Source organism: Perissodus microlepis, chromosome 4 (genome assembly GCF_051167445.1).
Source record: "Perissodus microlepis isolate ML-2025 ecotype Zambia chromosome 4, ASM5116744v1, whole genome shotgun sequence".
In the NCBI taxonomy this organism is placed as follows: domain Eukaryota; kingdom Metazoa; phylum Chordata; class Actinopteri; order Cichliformes; family Cichlidae; genus Perissodus; species Perissodus microlepis.
This window is the reverse complement of record NC_140464.1, coordinates 11,939,998-11,956,274: the sequence shown is the minus strand read 5'-3', so window position 1 is coordinate 11,956,274 and position 16,277 is coordinate 11,939,998. Positions and strand designations below refer to the sequence as shown.

The following is a 16,277-nucleotide window of genomic DNA, read 5'->3' as shown; positions in this document are numbered from 1 at the left end:
TGACAGTTTATTACCCTTAAATCAACAGTACATGAAAAGCAATTGTTTCATTGGTTCGGTGACTTAAAGTAATGTAAACAAACCTTACACTACAGATGGAAATCCCTGCAAAAAATATCTATTTTTCAGTAACAAATTCACTCATCTGATCTTCAAATTCAGCTTTGTGTGAAAAGCGCCTTCAGGGGAAACACGATTCATAACAGTGAATAAACTTCATAAGAGAACAGTGTTAGTATAAAGGTCAGTAAGTAGAGTATTGCATGAGCTGCGTGACACCACCAAGTTTTCAGCTCCAGGCTGCATAGTAGAGAATACTTTTGATAAAATTTCACTGATTGGGCTGATAAAAGCTACGATTTTTTTTTTCAACTTTAGAATATTGTGCAACACATAAAAAGAATAATAAATAAAAAGGACATCTTTTATCTTCGAGATTGCATATAACATTAAAATAAGACTTTATTGCATTTCACTAGCTTCCTTTCAATGTGACAGTCCTTCAGTTACCAGTCCAGCACTGTAAATGCCGCTCCTTATTACCTCAGCGCACAGTCCCTGACATCCAGGGGGATGCATGGGCCCTTAAAAAGGACCGCTACCAGTGAGGAGTTGGATGGGTGTAGCAGCTGTTGTTGCCTGTGCTTAGATCTACAGGATGAAGGGCAGTATGGAGGAGCGCAGGGTGGGATAATCCCTAAACTCCTTTAAGTAGCTGCGGTGTTTGCCTTTAGCCCAAACCGTCATCTGGATGAAGGCCACAAGAGTGAAGAAAGCCACAGGCACACACTGGGTCATCACTGTGAAGCCGATCCAGGAGCCGACCTGTGAGCAATAAGTTTACAGACACACACATAGAGTGGATGGAGAATGATGGTACAGTTACAGAACATAACCACCAGATGGCAATGCATCGTTCCTTGCGAGGGTAAAATGCAGCACTGTACAATGAAATGTTAACCTTTAGCGTTCTAGTAGAGTAAGATTAAAAAAATACTAATAACACCAAAATGAGCATAGACCCAGAAAATTCCCCTTAAATAAATATATAAATACTAGATGTTATAGATTCATCTACCTAAGAAAAAAGGGTGAACTTCACCAAAATATGGAGTTTGATTTGGGCTTACCTCATATGTGTAGTTCGGACAAGAGACCAGCCAAAAGATCCAGGTGAAGGGGTTTTTTGTTGGATAAGGAATCTTCTTGGTTTTGGAGCCTGAAACGAAGGGTAAACTCAAACTGCACTGTGCATTTAAAAAGAAATCAGTAAGAAAAGGAGACTGAAAATCACACGTATTGCTGCAAAACGCTCACCTGGTGTTTTGAGGTTACGAAGCGCCACGTGGATGGAAAAATTCCCTATTTGACAGAACTGTGGGGATAAAGATATTCAAAGATGAGCATGAAACAGGATGGTGGGTTTAAAATGTGGAAGGTGACTCTCAGAGAGCTGAAGCTTACCAGGAAAATGTAAAGACCTGCATTCACCTGCTGCTGCCCGTAATCTGTTGACGTGTCACAGAAAAATGGATTAAGATAGAAGTTGGCGTTGACTGATGAGCTAAAGTGAGAATGAAAGTGGTCAGCACTTACAGGGTGTGGTGTAGAGAGGGTGGTTAATGTAGTATGCCATCCAAGCTGCAGTAGACCAGTAATAGCCACAGTTCTGGCACAGAAAGCAGGACTATAATAAGTCAAAGTGTCTAGATATTGCTCCACATAGATTTCTGAGAATGGTAACCCCAAACAAAGTAATAACTACAATGCACAAAGCTTTTAATGTGCAGCACAGTTACCTTAAATATGTTCCTGAGAGGCATGGTCCCATGGGAGATACGATGGACAAACAGTGTCTCCAGAATCCTCTTGATGTAGTGGAAGGAGTGACATATGCAGGCCAAACTGCAACAAGACACACAAGCACAAAGACACACTTACATATTTAGCTGTGATTAATACATCGCCCCGCTGCAGTCCATTACACTTGGCGCTGACTCAGTGTCAACATAGCGATATGCTTCCCAACTGTTTGTCATGCTGACGGGGGAGGCGGGGGGTCTGTGCAAAGCCCGGGATTGTGTGAAACACTGCACCAACATCACAACAGATCTCTGAAAACATGGGAAAGCCGACACTCACTGTACGATCCAGTGCTTGCTGCTGGTGAAGTCATACTTTGGAGAGTAGATGAAGGGAAGGCGGAAGTAGAACATTAAGTAGATGATCAGCGGGCCAGCACACTCTGCCAGGAACACCTGAAGTGAGTGAGGAGACACATGTGCTTTAGGTCAAGGGTTCTCAAAGCTTTGTGACCAAGGGCCAGTTAAGGGATTTGTGTGGAAAGCTGCACATATTAAAAAAAATGCACACATTAAATGAGAAATGTGGTTTGGCAGTATTTTATCTTGGCCTGTTTTTCATTTTATTCAGTATAATCAGTTACATTCTTTGGCAGCAGGTGTAGGATGGTTTAGTGATGGCTGGAATTGAAGAGTTCCAGCTGGATGTTAGAAATGCTACTATACTCACTGGCCACTTCTTTAGGTACACCTGTTTGCCTGCTCTTTTCAACAAATATCTAACCAACCAGTTACAGTTATATAGCCTACGAAGGAATATTAGGGCCTTGTTTCAGACGGATCAGACGGAAAAGCGCACAAAAGCGGATTTGTACAAAATGAAATAGCTGGTATTGGAAAGATGCAAGGTTATCGATGGTTACAGCCTCGTCCAATAAGAGGATGTATGTTGTGTCACAAGACGGCGGATCAATTTGTTTCACTAACTCATCTAAACAAGGCATTTTTTAGAAGGTATCGCAAACATGGTAGTTTGTCTTGAAACAAAAATGATAATCTCAACATTTCGGCTTTTTTCTCAAAATAATCGTTAATATTTTTTTCATTAATGTGGCCCTAATAAATACTCCATCGTACATAGAATCAACTCAATCCACTTTTGCATGTAGACATGCCCCAGGCAGTCTGCTGAAGTTCAAACTGAGCATCAGAATGGGAAAAAAAGTGATTTAAGCTACTTTGAATGTGACATTGTTTTTAGTGTCAGAGTGCTAGTCTGAGTATTTCGGAAACTGGTGCCATAACAACCATATCAAGGATTTATACAGAATGGTCCAAAAAAAGAGAAAACATCCAGTGAGTGGCAGTTATTTGGGTAAAAAGTCCTTGCTGATGTCAAAGATGAGATGAAAATGGCCAGTCTGCTTCCTGCTGATAGGAAGGCAACAACAACTCAACCACTCGTTAGAACCAAGGTATGCAAAAGAGAATCTCTGAACACCCAACACACTGAAGCTTGAAGCGGATGGGCTACAGCAGAATAACACATCATGTCACAAAGGTTTGGTCAAACTGCGTTCTTAAACATAGCTTGAACAAGTTCACTGTACTCAGAATCCATTACTTTTCTTCATGGATGTGCAGCTGACAAATCTGCACCGTGTGGCTCTGTTTCAACAAAATGAACCAAATTCTCTGAGGAATGTTTTCAGCACATTGTTGAATCTCTGTCATTAACATTAAGGCAGTTCTGAAGATCGAAGAGGGTCCAAACCCTTTACTGGGATAAAGTGTATCTAATAAAGTGACTTTAGTATATTTATCATAATATGATATCATAACAACATATGTATGGAAGCCCGTTTCCGCCACTAAAAAAAAAAAAAAAAGGATCCATAACTCAAAATTTCGAGTTATTTTCTCGAAATTCCGAGTTATTTTCTCAAAATTCCGAGTTATTTTCTCGAAATTTCGAGTTACTTTCTCGAAATTTCGACATATTAACTCGAAATTTCGATTTATTAACTCAAAATTTTGAGAAAAGTAACTCGAAATTTCGAGTTAGCGCTTCCTATCAGTAATCTACGTGAATGACGTCATTTCCTTGTTACCCGGAAGTTGAAGCCCTCAGCTACAAATGCTACAGCTAAGCTACCGGTATTACATCCAGTCGTGAATGCACAGATTGCTGAGTGTTTTCAGCCTGGCTTCACAAATGATGAAATCCCTGTGTTATTAGCTGAATCACATGGTGTTACTATCAGCAAACGTACTCGCGAAAGCGCCAATTTGTTGGGATCCGTTTTTGAGAGCGTGTTCCTCTGCGCCATATGCTTCCGGGTAACAAGAAAGCGACCTCATTCACGTATATTTTTGATTGGCAGAGCTAACTCGAAATTTTGAGAAAAGTAACTCGAAATTTTGAGTTATATTTCTCGAAATTTCGAGTTACTTTTCAAGAAATTTCGAGTTATGGATACTAGCTTTTTTGTTTTTATTTAGTGGCGGAAACGGGCTTCCATACATATGACCTGTCGATGAATGAAAAGTTAAAAACAAATCAGGGGTTGCATAAGTTAATACCAGGACTACAGCTTTAAATGTTTTTAACTCAGTACCATAAATTCTGGTAGCTTTCAAATTACAGAAATTAACATAGACTAATTATTGACTGAAATCCATTTAGAATGATAGTTTGTCGGTATAAACCCTATGCCACAGGGAGAACATGCAACTGACACCTGACATCCTCACCAGCTCACTAACAGCTGACACCAGCTTGGCTCTGGTTTCTAGTCTCACTTGTTAAAGCCACCATGGATCAAAAAGGTCTGTCTACCTCACCTAAGCATTAGCAACAAATCAGTTACAGTAATACTCCTCCTCATATTCAGTATGTACGCATAGACCAGATGAGATACTTGGACAGCTTGTAACACCCGCTTTAAGATCAAGTGACACAGCTGTGAAACAGATCCCTGAATCAGCACCTTAGGCGGAGGCCTGGCTCAGCATGCCTGACTGGTAGCTACTTCTGATCGCTGCTCGTCCACCCACACTGGCATCAGACTAAAGGCATTTTTCTCAGATTGTCTCAGGGTTTGACGGGGAATGTAAAGACTGGGTGGGCATGGGTGAGTAAAGAGCAGCAATGAAACGGGAGTGAGTGGTCAGGAGGGATAAACGCCTCAGGGGGGAAATGAGGCCATGAGATTAAATGTCCTAGGACAGAGGACATGCAGTGCAAGAGGTGGGGGTAGTGCAGGGGGGACGCCACAGCAAATCAACTCTACCTGTCACTGTAGGCTGATATTTATATTCAAGAGTTATTGAGTGGGTGAAAGGGTGTCTTTGTATATTTAAAGTGCAAGAATGTTAAAAGATCGTGTCGAGGGGTTTGCATGTTTTAGCATAATAAGTGCAAAGCAGTTTTTGTAAAGCAGTTCTCTTTAAGTGATAGTCAGCAGATTAAAAACAATCCAGCTGTGGCTGAGTCATATCCAAAAACCAATTGTGCAAACATGAGAATTAAATCATTTCTTCTAATACAATTATGAGTCTTTAGAGTATATTTAAATCCCAGAGCAGAGGCGTTACAGAGCAATATGTTCATGACTTGACACACAACACTAAATCCAAATGTTGTGTGTCTGTGTACAGGTGGACTTACAGTTCCCCACGTGAGCTGGGGTCCCAGGTCACTGAAGTAAAAGCTGGCTGTGGTTCCCACAGGAAGTGTCTGGAGAATGTCCTCATCCCTGAGACACTTTGCCTCTGAGACAAAAACAGTCACCATCACGACCTGCTCTGTAATCTAGATAAATGCTTTAAAAACAAAAAAGGTGGCAGACTTACTTGGATCTAAGCGTAGGGACTGTCGGGCCGGATACCACTTAGGATCTGTCAAAATGGGGAGGAACTTTACTATTAGTATTCTGAAGAGATTCTTTGTGGTCCAAGTGTCTCACTGCTGTAGCTGCTTTCATGTTTGTACTGAACATCGCTACCAGATTTAATGTAATTGGGATTCAGCAAAGTCAGCAAGAGTCATTTTGGATGTCGTGCAGAATGAACTTACATGATTTGTGAAACAAAGCTTTAATATCCAAAACAGTGGCAGTTGGCTCCACCTAAAATCAAAATATAAAAATAAAATATGTTAAAGATTGTGTTATTACCAGCAGCACAAAAAACAAAGCTGAAATCATTCCTGCTGTCTTGATCAATTTTGTTTTGATTCCTTGTGAAACTTGTCAGGCTCGTCGACTCTGTTATGAGCCCTCCTTCTACGGACATAGCTTGTAACATTTACACTAGCTACTAATCAAGCCTATCTGCGATGCGGGCATGTGCTGTAACTGAAACAGAAAATTCCTGTCAGATGAGGAGGGAATTGTCACCTCCTAACTGCAACCTCAATAGAAACATAACTGATAATGGCTGCACTCGACTGGGCAAACTGTGAAACAGATGATTATCTTTAAAGAGCATCCATGTGTTCAAAGTAACCGTTCTGTATTTTCTTGGCTTCGCTGCAGAATAAGATCAGGTTTTGCCGCTTGCAGCACAGACTTAACATGTATAAAATATGAAACTTTCAGAGGAGTGAGAACAAGGTGATAAATCAATCCACTCTATGGCATGCTAATGTTTCGAGGCCTTTCTTTTAAATAGGACTTTAGTTATGTGGCTGCAATCAAAGTGATCTGCTGGCTGTTAACAATTTTTTTTAAAAATCATTAAGCTAAATATAAAAGGTGAGTGTAATTAAATAAAGACCCTTTTGACATCCTCTCACTCACCTTATCCAGCAGCAATAGCTTCTCCTTTGTCTTTAAATCCACAATCTCCACCTCAAAGTAAACAATCCTTTTGGCCTTTTTGGGGGCTTTTGGTTTTGGCCTCGGTGCGGCTTTCTTCTCAGGCTCTACTGCATCTGCCTTCTTTGCCTCTAATGCGAGTACATCCATGACACTGTTTGATCCCAAACCTCAATAGCGTGGGGAAATAATCTGTGATATGTCCAGTGACGCTGGTTGTGCTCCACTGGTATGTGTAACAGCTACCAGCTCGTCTCCAGAGAAGCTGTTAGTCCAGTTCAAGAGTCTCTTGTGTCTCTCAGACTCAGTGAATATCCTTCCACTTTCTGAGTTTCTTCCACAGAGGAGTAACCATAAACACTTGAGGCAATGGCACTGAGCAGAAGTCAGAGGAGAGCTAGTCTAAAACCATGAAGTAGACCTGCTCTTCACCTGAACAGAATCCTGTTCAAGATCCACAGCCCCCACTTCACGCAGCAAAATGCACTGAAGACGAAACTGGAGAGGCCCAAGACATAATCCATAGCGCGCCATTTGCGAGGCTAAATATAAGTCGCCTGATTTGCTCTGCTCCAGCTTGGTAACCTTGGGAAGCCACATACAGTACAACCTTAGCCGGTGACAGATGCCAACATTTTCTCATTAGACCTATAAGACACATCTGCTCCCCGCTCTGCTCCTTGCTTGGTCACACAGTGAGGGGTCCCACTGAAAACCTGATCAGTCAGATGAAAGATCTCCACATGCCCACACATCCCTCTATCCCCCAAACCACCTGTGAGGCTTGTTTGCTTGTTCTGAAAAACCACAACAAAGGCAAACCTGTTTATTCAGGGCCTGCGTCAGTTCACAGTTTGTGTGCCGAACACATTCTGAAACACTTCAAGGGGGTTTGTTTTGAGAGGCGGGTGATAAAAATGCTGATTGGGAGAACATCAGAGATGCCTTTCATTGCACTGGGTCAGCTCATCATTGCAAATAGCCAGCTGCATATCTATAGTCTATGTTCTATTTATAACAAGTAAGAGCAGCACAGGGCAGAAGCAGGCAGCAGTACGCGTGCATTCCCAGATCACTTCTGAGTCTTGGATTTGACACTTTCCAGCTTAACTGTAATCCGTTTCATGCTAATAAACTCATTTATGTGTTGATCTGGGCCTGCTTCTTTTTCAAGGTGGTTACACTGAGATCTGATCTTGTGACGTCGTTGTGATCCTTCACAGTGATTTGTGGAGCAGCTACAATCGGTTTAGGTTATCAAAAGGCTCTTCTGAATATCCTCATTATTCCCTGTGTAACGTGAGATGAAAAGATGCAATGTAAAAGGGCTTTGAGCTGATTTTTTTTTTATATAATATAATTTTTCACAATGATTGTGAATGCTGTTTTTTTCATGCAATGAGAATAAAAGAGCTTTTTATAATCATTCATTCACTGTCTTTGTTTCCACTGCTGTGAAAGCAATCCATTGCGCTCTTGTGAAACATATTACCCCTAGGCTTTTTGTTTTTGTGGAAAGTCAGTCAGAAAGCCTTTGATTTAACTCTATGCATATCTCTGTGGCTGTATCCTGATTAATGAGAAGTTGCCGGTGAACATGTGAAAAACCTTCAGCACTTCTTCCTGAGTCAGGCAGTGAGCAGCAGGAAAATCAATGCTGACCCCTTCAGTCCTGTATGTATTTTAGCATGTGTCCTCTAGTAAGTAGCGCACAGCACTGCATAATCAGTGAAACCACTTAATAATTGAACTCAAAGAGTTTCTTTCTATGCACCATCAAACATGAACAGTTAATTTAGCCACATCGGATCCTGTCAAATTATCTTGAAAAAGCAAGACACCCCTTTACACTTACAGGGAATGTCAGCATTAGCTGAAGCTGTAGAATCTGGGCATCCATCAAGATGAGCATGTAAAATATATTTGGAGACAGTTATGGTCAAGCTTTTACATAGACTCATAGGCATGAATGTCGTGTTAATTTGGGGCTTTAAATAATATTTTTGAACTGTTCTTTTTAATGATTTTAAGAAAACAAAAGCTCGGTGCACTAGATTGAATTTTTGGGGATTTTCTCTAATCTGCACAGGGTCAAAAGTATATATACAGATATATACACAAACACCCCCATAATATTTGGTTACACGTCAAGTTGCAACGAGATCACATGCTTTTGGCGCCCATCAACAAGCTTCTGGCATATTTCTTTATATGCCAGAAGTCTCACCTTTATTCTTTCAAACATACCTCTTGTCATTGTCTCCAAGTATCTTAATTTTTGTTTTGTTTGATAAAATTCTTCCCCAGATGATATTTGGCTTGTCCATGAGGGCAGCTGCAAATTTTAGTCGACTTTGGAGCAGGGCTTCTTTCTCAATCGGCACACTCTCTGTCCATGTTGATGTAAAACTCACTCCACTGTGGACAGTGATGCTGGAGTTTCCAGGTCATGGCAGGCTGAGCGTTGGTGGTTCCTGGGCTATTCTTTAACGGTCTAATCGATTTTCCTTTTAACCCTGAGAAAATCCAAAAGAAATTTAAACTCGTGCAATTCTTGTTTTTTGTTTTGTTTTGTATTTTTTTTCTCTTTTAAGTCATTAAAGTTATATGCTGTACAATCATTACCATGGCATTCACTCCCGTGATGAATGTATTCAAACGTCTGATCACAACTATTACCTTTAACTTACATGCAGCGTATATTGCTGAAATGCAATAACAATAATGTTAAGATTATTAGACTGATTTGTGGACATTCACTTTAAAATCTATTGCATTTTATTTGATTTCATTTTTATTCCTAAGTGCCTGTGCTATGGCCTATTTGTTAACTATACGCATGTGTTTAGATTTAAAAGGTACAATTCACAAGCCAGATTCAATATTCCATATTCCATAAAATCCGTGCATCATGTTGCATCATGTTTTGAAAGTGCAGGGAATTTGTATAAAGAGCTGTTTTAGAAATATTGCTTTAACACATCTAAGATAATAATAATAACAACAATAAATGAATTTATTATTAATATAAATTGTTACATAACGCGAATCCATAAAGCAGGAAATGGAGAGTTTGATGCTTAAAATGTGGTCGGTGTGTGTCTGGTCATCGTAGTTTCTTATTTTTATTTTTACCCTATGGTATTTCTTCTTCTCCCTGCGTTATAGCACAGAGAGGAACTGGAAACTTGTAAAAAAATTACTCGATAGTATAAAAAATTCTCACGCTGCTAAGTAGTCTGCGCATGCGTACTTGAATGTCACTTATATTATAATAATAAGTGCTAAGAGCTTTTAAAATGCGGATATTTTACACGAGTCATCCAAGCAGTGATAAATGCCTCGATAGGTGCCCGGTTTCGAGTACAAGTTTCTTAAACATTTAATTAAAAACGTCCAGCGCGGCTCAAGCGAAACCGGAAGTTGTCGGGGGTGAATTTTCTCGACTCGGCAGAGATGACCCACATCAGCAGCATCAGCTTCTTCCAGAAGTTTCCTCGCAAGGTTTCGAGTGCGGCATACTGACACACTTACGCAAACGCGGGCGGGCTAGGTGACATTTTCGTCCTCGCCAGTGGGTCAAAGCTGAAAGTTGCTGTCGGGGGCTGTGACACTTTCTGGAGGAGCACCCCGACGGCGATCTGAACTACTGGTCGCTGCAGGGACAGCTGCGGCGCCGGGGTGAGACAGTGGATCCCGGTAACCTGTGCTTCGTTTTACACGAGGCATGCTGGGTGTTTTGTCGACGTCAAACCGAAGCTTCGACAAAAGCAATTGAAAGAAGTGCCGACCGGCCGGTGTGATGGGTAAAGATTATTACAAAGTGCTGGGAATAGCCAGGGGAGCATCTGAAGATGAGATAAAAAAGGCGTACAGAAAACAGGCTCTGCGCTATCACCCCGACAAGAATAAGTCTCCTGGAGCTGAAGACAAATTCAAGGAGATCGCCGAAGCCTATGACGTCCTCAGTGATGCCAAGAAAAAGGACATTTACGATCGTTTTGGAGAAGAAGGTAACCGAACTCCTTCCCCCGGGTTGCACGAAGTTTTGCAGCATTTGCATTTACCGAGTTTACTCCTCTGCAAATAATGCAAAGCAAAACGTGCATTTTCTTACTCTCTCAATCTAATCGATGTACACATGCATCCTCCTCAGTGCGGTTTCTGGGGTCTTTCTGCAGCAGTTATCTGACAATAGTTGTGTGTACAATAGGGTGTAGCTGGAGAACCTGCTGGAAACAGCAAGTTCTTGCCCGTCCTGTCGGTGTGCCTCTCTCTTGTTATTATTGTGGCTTTGAAAAATGGCACAGATTTGTACCTTCAGGCTTTGGTGTCCTTGTCCACACCCTCATGGACAGGGAGGGACAGAGATCAAACTTTGAGATGTCAGGAAGCAGAAAAATATTTTAGCTTCTGAGCATTTACTTCTTGCAAGTAGTAAATATTTTGTGTCAGTTTGTTTGCAATCTTTAGACGTTGATTCAAATCATAGGGGTGAATATAGGGTGAATTAAGGTCAGTGTGTTATAAGTGTTAAAGCGGTAATGCCGAGGTATTATTCAACAGATGAGCACCAATAAGCTGATCAAAAAGATCAATAATTAGGTGGCTGTCAGCTGATGTCGTCTGATAACTACCTTGTCATTAGCAGTGATCAGTGTTTGTCTGTTGTGTTAAGACAACTATGTGTTGACTTAGTGCCCAGTGATGGTGCAGTGAAAACTCTTTTTTTTGCAGTCAATTTTTATATAAAGAATGCTTAGTTTCCCAGACATCAAAGGGTAAATAAATAACAGTAAAAACTAAACAAACATGCTATTTCAAACATTGATATGACAATGATATTTCCCGTTCTTTTTTTTAAATACTTGGCGATGTCGTCTTCTTCAACAGGATTAAAGGGTTCAGCTGACACTGGAGGCAGAAGACATGGCGGTCAAAGCTGCAACTACAGCTTCCACGGGGACCCTCACGCAATCTTCGCTGAGTTCTTCGGTGGCCGCAGCCCATTCGATCACTTCTTCTTCCAGGACGCGGAAGACGACGTGGACATCAACAACCCTTTCGCAACGTTTGGCATGCCAGGAATGGGCGGCATGGGTGGGTTTCACCGGCCTTTCAAAACCCACCCGGCAGGAGTTCACCGAGCGCACGAGAAGAAGAAGGACCCACCTGTGGTGCACGAGCTGAAGGTGAGCTTGGAAGAGGTGTTCTCGGGCTGCACGAAGAAGATGAAGATTTCTCGCAAGAGGCTCAATCCGGACGGCTGCACCATGCGCAGCGAAGATAAGATTTTAACGGTGGACATTAAGCGTGGCTGGAAGGAGGGGACGAAAATCACCTTTCCCAGGGAGGGGGATGAGACTCCCACCAACATTCCTGCAGATGTGGTGTTTGTGGTCAAAGACAAACCTCACCCGGTGTTCAGAAGAGAGGGTTCAGATATTGTTTATCCTGCAAAAATATCTCTTAGAGAGGTAAGATAATCATTCCAACATTATCATGCTAGTTTATCTTTTTAAAGATGCTTATAATCAAAACTCGGCCAAGCACTTGGATGTCTGCTTATCAGTCCTTTTGTCTCCAGGCATTGTGTGGCTGCACGGTCAAAGCTCCCACACTGGACGGCCGGACCATCACTGTTACCTCTAGAGACATTGTCAAACCCGGAACGAAAAAGCGAATAAGCGGCGAGGGGCTGCCGTTGTCCAAGTTCCCAGAGAAGAGAGGTGACATGATCCTGGACTTCACTGTTAAATTCCCAGACAAACTGGCCCAAAACACACGCGATACACTCGAGCAGATTCTTCCGCTGTGACATGTTATGACTCCAAATCCCCAAAAAGTTAGCATTTCCAGCGGCACTGTCCTGTGTACTACCTGGACTTTTGAGGGCAGATTTGGGTTCAGTGGGGTTTAATTTTACTGCCTGAACAACAAATCCGTATCCTTAACCCAGAATCCAGTTTGTTTTTTATTTATTTTTTGGCTTTGAGTGAAGGAGACAAAGGCAGACAGACAAACAGGTGTTCTTTAAATGTTCAGTGAATTGCAGCACTGGGAAACTTATTGTAGTAACTGAGGATTTGATAACATAGCAGATCTTTGTGCGAGTGCTTTAGGTAACACACAGCCAGCTGCTTAACAATACCTCCCTGATGCAGGTGCACTGATGCATGAATGTGGCTAAAACTTCATTACTCATAGGACATGATTTGGGTTTCCATTAAGTAAAATTGAGGCTTAGATATTGTGTGGGTCTTGAAAGGTGAAACTTTTTGAGATATCTGTAGCAGTATTGGTCTTACTAGGAGTTTTGGCTTAAATAGAGTTTTCTTTTTCATTGATAAATAAAATTCTGTGTTTTACTTGTTGTTTACACTAAGTTATAATGTAAAGCTTTGTGAAAAATACACCTAAAGTGTTCTCAAGGCTGAAAACAGTAGAGCCCTACCAGGACTGATGCTCAGTACGACTCTTATGGAGTGTGTGTGTATATATAAATATATATATATATATTAGTATATAATGAGATGATATTGTTTATAATTATAAAACTGTCAGCCACAACTTTAAATCCACTAAAAGGTGAAGTGAGACTTAACATTCATGTGGATGTTATTACATGTAACACTCACTTAAAGCCCCTATCATGCAGGCCTAGAGGCCAGTTAGTGACCCGCCAACAACCAAAGGTCGCTAGGGAAAAATGTGCATTCCCAGTCTGGTTAGTGAGTGGTTGCTGGGTGAAGTTGGTTGCAAAGAGATATCACCTGCAGATTGCCACGATCACCCAAAGGGAGGTGATGCTGACTTGTCTGCAAACACTTGCCAGCTGCTTGTTGAGCAGAATGGAAATGGAGTAAAAGTTGCACCTATTGAAACATAATAGTTTTGTAGTAAAACACGGGTTTTGCTTTGGAGGTGAGTGCACTCCATTTTTGGTTTGCGTTGCAAGTTTCACTACTGCTCCATGGTTAGATAGCGAATGGTTGCAGGCAAATTAGTGTCTTGTGTACAAGCAATGGGCGAAAGCAGAAATCTGAGCGTTGACAAGGAGGGCTTTGTGCAGCACCTTAATTGTAGGTTATTTCACCTAGCGACAGTCTGCACAAGCAGTCGGGGATGACTGGGACTCAGCGGCCAGTCCCTCGGTCATTACCATTGCTGAAGCCCAAGCTCAACCACTTGTGGCCAGTCTTCTTCCCAAGGTGTCACATCGGCCTCGAAACCCTTTAGGTTTCAGTTGATCTTTGGAACGTGGCAGAGGCCTCAGTACGTAGAGGGTATCTGACAGGTCACCTGATTGGTGTAAGTACATACACTACACTAGGGGTATATTTAAAGAGAAAATGATGGGGTCATTGTTTATTAACTTTCCAGCAGGGCATTTAATAAAATTAGTCACCAACGTACCATGAAGACTTGACAGGTCTCCACACTACACTGTGCTCATCTGTAATGCTGCTCTGTTTCATGTGCCGCAGATTATTGTAAAAATGGAGTGAGACTATAAATGATCCCTGTTTAGTATCAGAAAGCATTATATCCCAATGCTAATATATCTGGAGATAGGCCAATTAACTTATGCTACTACTAATAATAAGATGCACTTTGATGGACCTCCAGTATTTTCCACATTTTTAATGCAGGACAACAAAGGCATAGGGAGTTTTCTTTTCTGCAGTTGTAAAGATGGCACATGTTTACTTTTCCAAACTCTTGTTTAACCAGAAGTACACACAAATTATTGCTCATGTAAAATATTTGTTGGAGAAAAAAATGTGCCAAACATTTGTCCCTATCTTATTGTAATATATGTGTGTAAGTATGTGTCTTAAAATTTGCTGAGGACATGTGTGTATCCTGTCACATGACTTAAAATGATCAAAACCTGACTGCATTCATACCCTGTTAAAATGCACAGAGAAATTGATATTTTATACAGAAGTCATGTATTTGTGATGGTTTAATTCATCCTTTTTGTTGTTCTAATGGTGTCTGTCTGATTGCAGATTGAATCAAAAGCCAGTGTGTTTATAATTTCTTTTATCCAACCTGTAAAAATGATATGAAATGTGCTGCCGTTATATTTCACATGACGATGTGAAAAAGAAGTTTAACCTCCAGCTTTAAAGGCCTGCAACCTTTGATCATTCTGTCTTATATCACGAGTCTATTGTGCCAGACAGCTTTCACTCTAGCGTGTACAGAATCAGGTGTTGTGTAGTTTCACAGTTGGGTGACGATCCTGAAGACACAGTTGAAGTCTTTGTGATGATGATAGAAGCTGGTGAATATTAGTAATTTTAGTATCAATGTGACTGTCAGAGAAAAATAAGTAAACCTCATGATAGTCAGGAACTGCCGCTTTGTCCTGCTTCTGCTTAAGTTTTCAACTTACACACACGCACACATGGTGTAACGTGAATGTAGAGATGTGTAATCTCTCTAATTTCTCTCTATTTTATTTTATTTTTTTTACAGAATGAATGATTTCTTTTTTGTTTACCTCATTTATGTTTTGAAATTTCTCAGGTTGGGATTCAGAAGCCTTTGATTTTTAACAACAAAAGTTTTATGAATTGATAATAGGAAATATGGAAATTTCTACTTGGCCTTTCCTATGCTGTGATGATTAGCATTTCCACAATAAAGAAACTGGCAAACCAAACTGGCCAATACTGCCTCACTTACTGTCCAATGTTTTAATTATATAGCTGAATTGTAACAACAGTTTCCCCTAAAATCTTTTCTCAGGTTTCACTGTATCCAGCACGTTATCTAGCAAGCCTCATACATTTTGGTTTAGAGGGACTATGCTTAAATTTAGGGCTTAATTTATTTCAAGTTAACGACCAAATAATATTACAGAAAAATGCCCAACAATCAAATGACCCTTTCCAACCCCCTTAAAGAACCATGTGGTGACAGTAGAAAGGAAAAACTTGCTTTTAATAGGAAGAAACCTCTGGCAGACACAGGATCTTGGAGGGGCAACAATCTGCTGAAGCCGGCTGTGAGGGGAAAGAGAAAAGAAAAGAGGCATTCGCAGAGATGAGGAGAAAACAAACTATCTCAGAGAAAAGATAAAATCACATGGTGGCAAAAAAAATGCTCATTGCATCATAGGAAGTTCCTCGGCAGCCTGAGTTTATGGCAGCATATCTAAGAGATGGTTATGATGGGGTCTAGTTATTCAAGACTTGTGTGTGCAAGAAGAAATATTTTAGTTTAAATTCTAGAACTAACAAAGTGTCAGTGAAGAGAAGCCAATACTGGAGAAAGACGGTCTGTGTTCTAGTCCCTTTTGCTACTCCCACTTCAGTGTTTTGGATCAACTGGCTCTCCAGAGATCTTTCAGAGCAACCTGACAATAATGATTAACAATGGTCCAGTCTAAGCATAACACATGCATGAACTAGTTTGTCAGCATGTCAGACATACTTCAAAAATGACTACCAGGTTCCTCAAAGTGTTGCTGGAGGCTAACTTAACCCTCTACTGCATAGCGTTGCCCTGAGGCAACAAACCACATTTTCATGCCTTACACTGGCCCCTCAAACCCCCCCCCCCCCCTTTTTTTTTTCAAATAATGCTACCAGGCACATCTCTTTCCAATAAAATGATGAGTTGAAGGTGGTGTGACTTTCAT

At 41.0% G+C, this 16,277-nt stretch overlaps 2 protein-coding genes across 2 annotated transcripts; one reads left to right on the top strand and one right to left on the bottom strand.

Annotated features, from left to right (window-relative positions):
- Nucleotides 1-19: 19 nt before the first annotated feature.
- tecra (trans-2,3-enoyl-CoA reductase a) lies at nucleotides 20-10,072 on the bottom strand. The gene is made up of 11 exons (XM_084925740.1): nucleotides 6,605-10,072; nucleotides 5,881-5,932; nucleotides 5,658-5,702; nucleotides 5,473-5,576; nucleotides 2,143-2,258; nucleotides 1,800-1,905; nucleotides 1,597-1,669; nucleotides 1,465-1,508; nucleotides 1,318-1,375; nucleotides 1,131-1,219; nucleotides 20-825 (listed from the first exon to the last, which is right to left on the bottom strand). Exons 1-11 carry the CDS (start codon nucleotides 6,770-6,772, stop codon nucleotides 652-654), a joined length of 1,029 nt encoding a protein of 342 aa, XP_084781866.1. The 5' UTR covers nucleotides 6,773-10,072; the 3' UTR covers nucleotides 20-651.
- Nucleotides 10,073-10,105: 33 nt separating this feature from the next.
- dnajb1a (DnaJ heat shock protein family (Hsp40) member B1a) lies at nucleotides 10,106-15,296 on the top strand. Its single transcript, XM_084925741.1, has 3 exons — nucleotides 10,106-10,635; nucleotides 11,516-12,099; nucleotides 12,210-15,296. Exons 1-3 carry the CDS (start codon nucleotides 10,425-10,427, stop codon nucleotides 12,438-12,440), a joined length of 1,026 nt encoding a protein of 341 aa, XP_084781867.1. The 5' UTR covers nucleotides 10,106-10,424; the 3' UTR covers nucleotides 12,441-15,296.
- The last annotated feature ends 981 nt before the right edge of the window (nucleotides 15,297-16,277 follow it).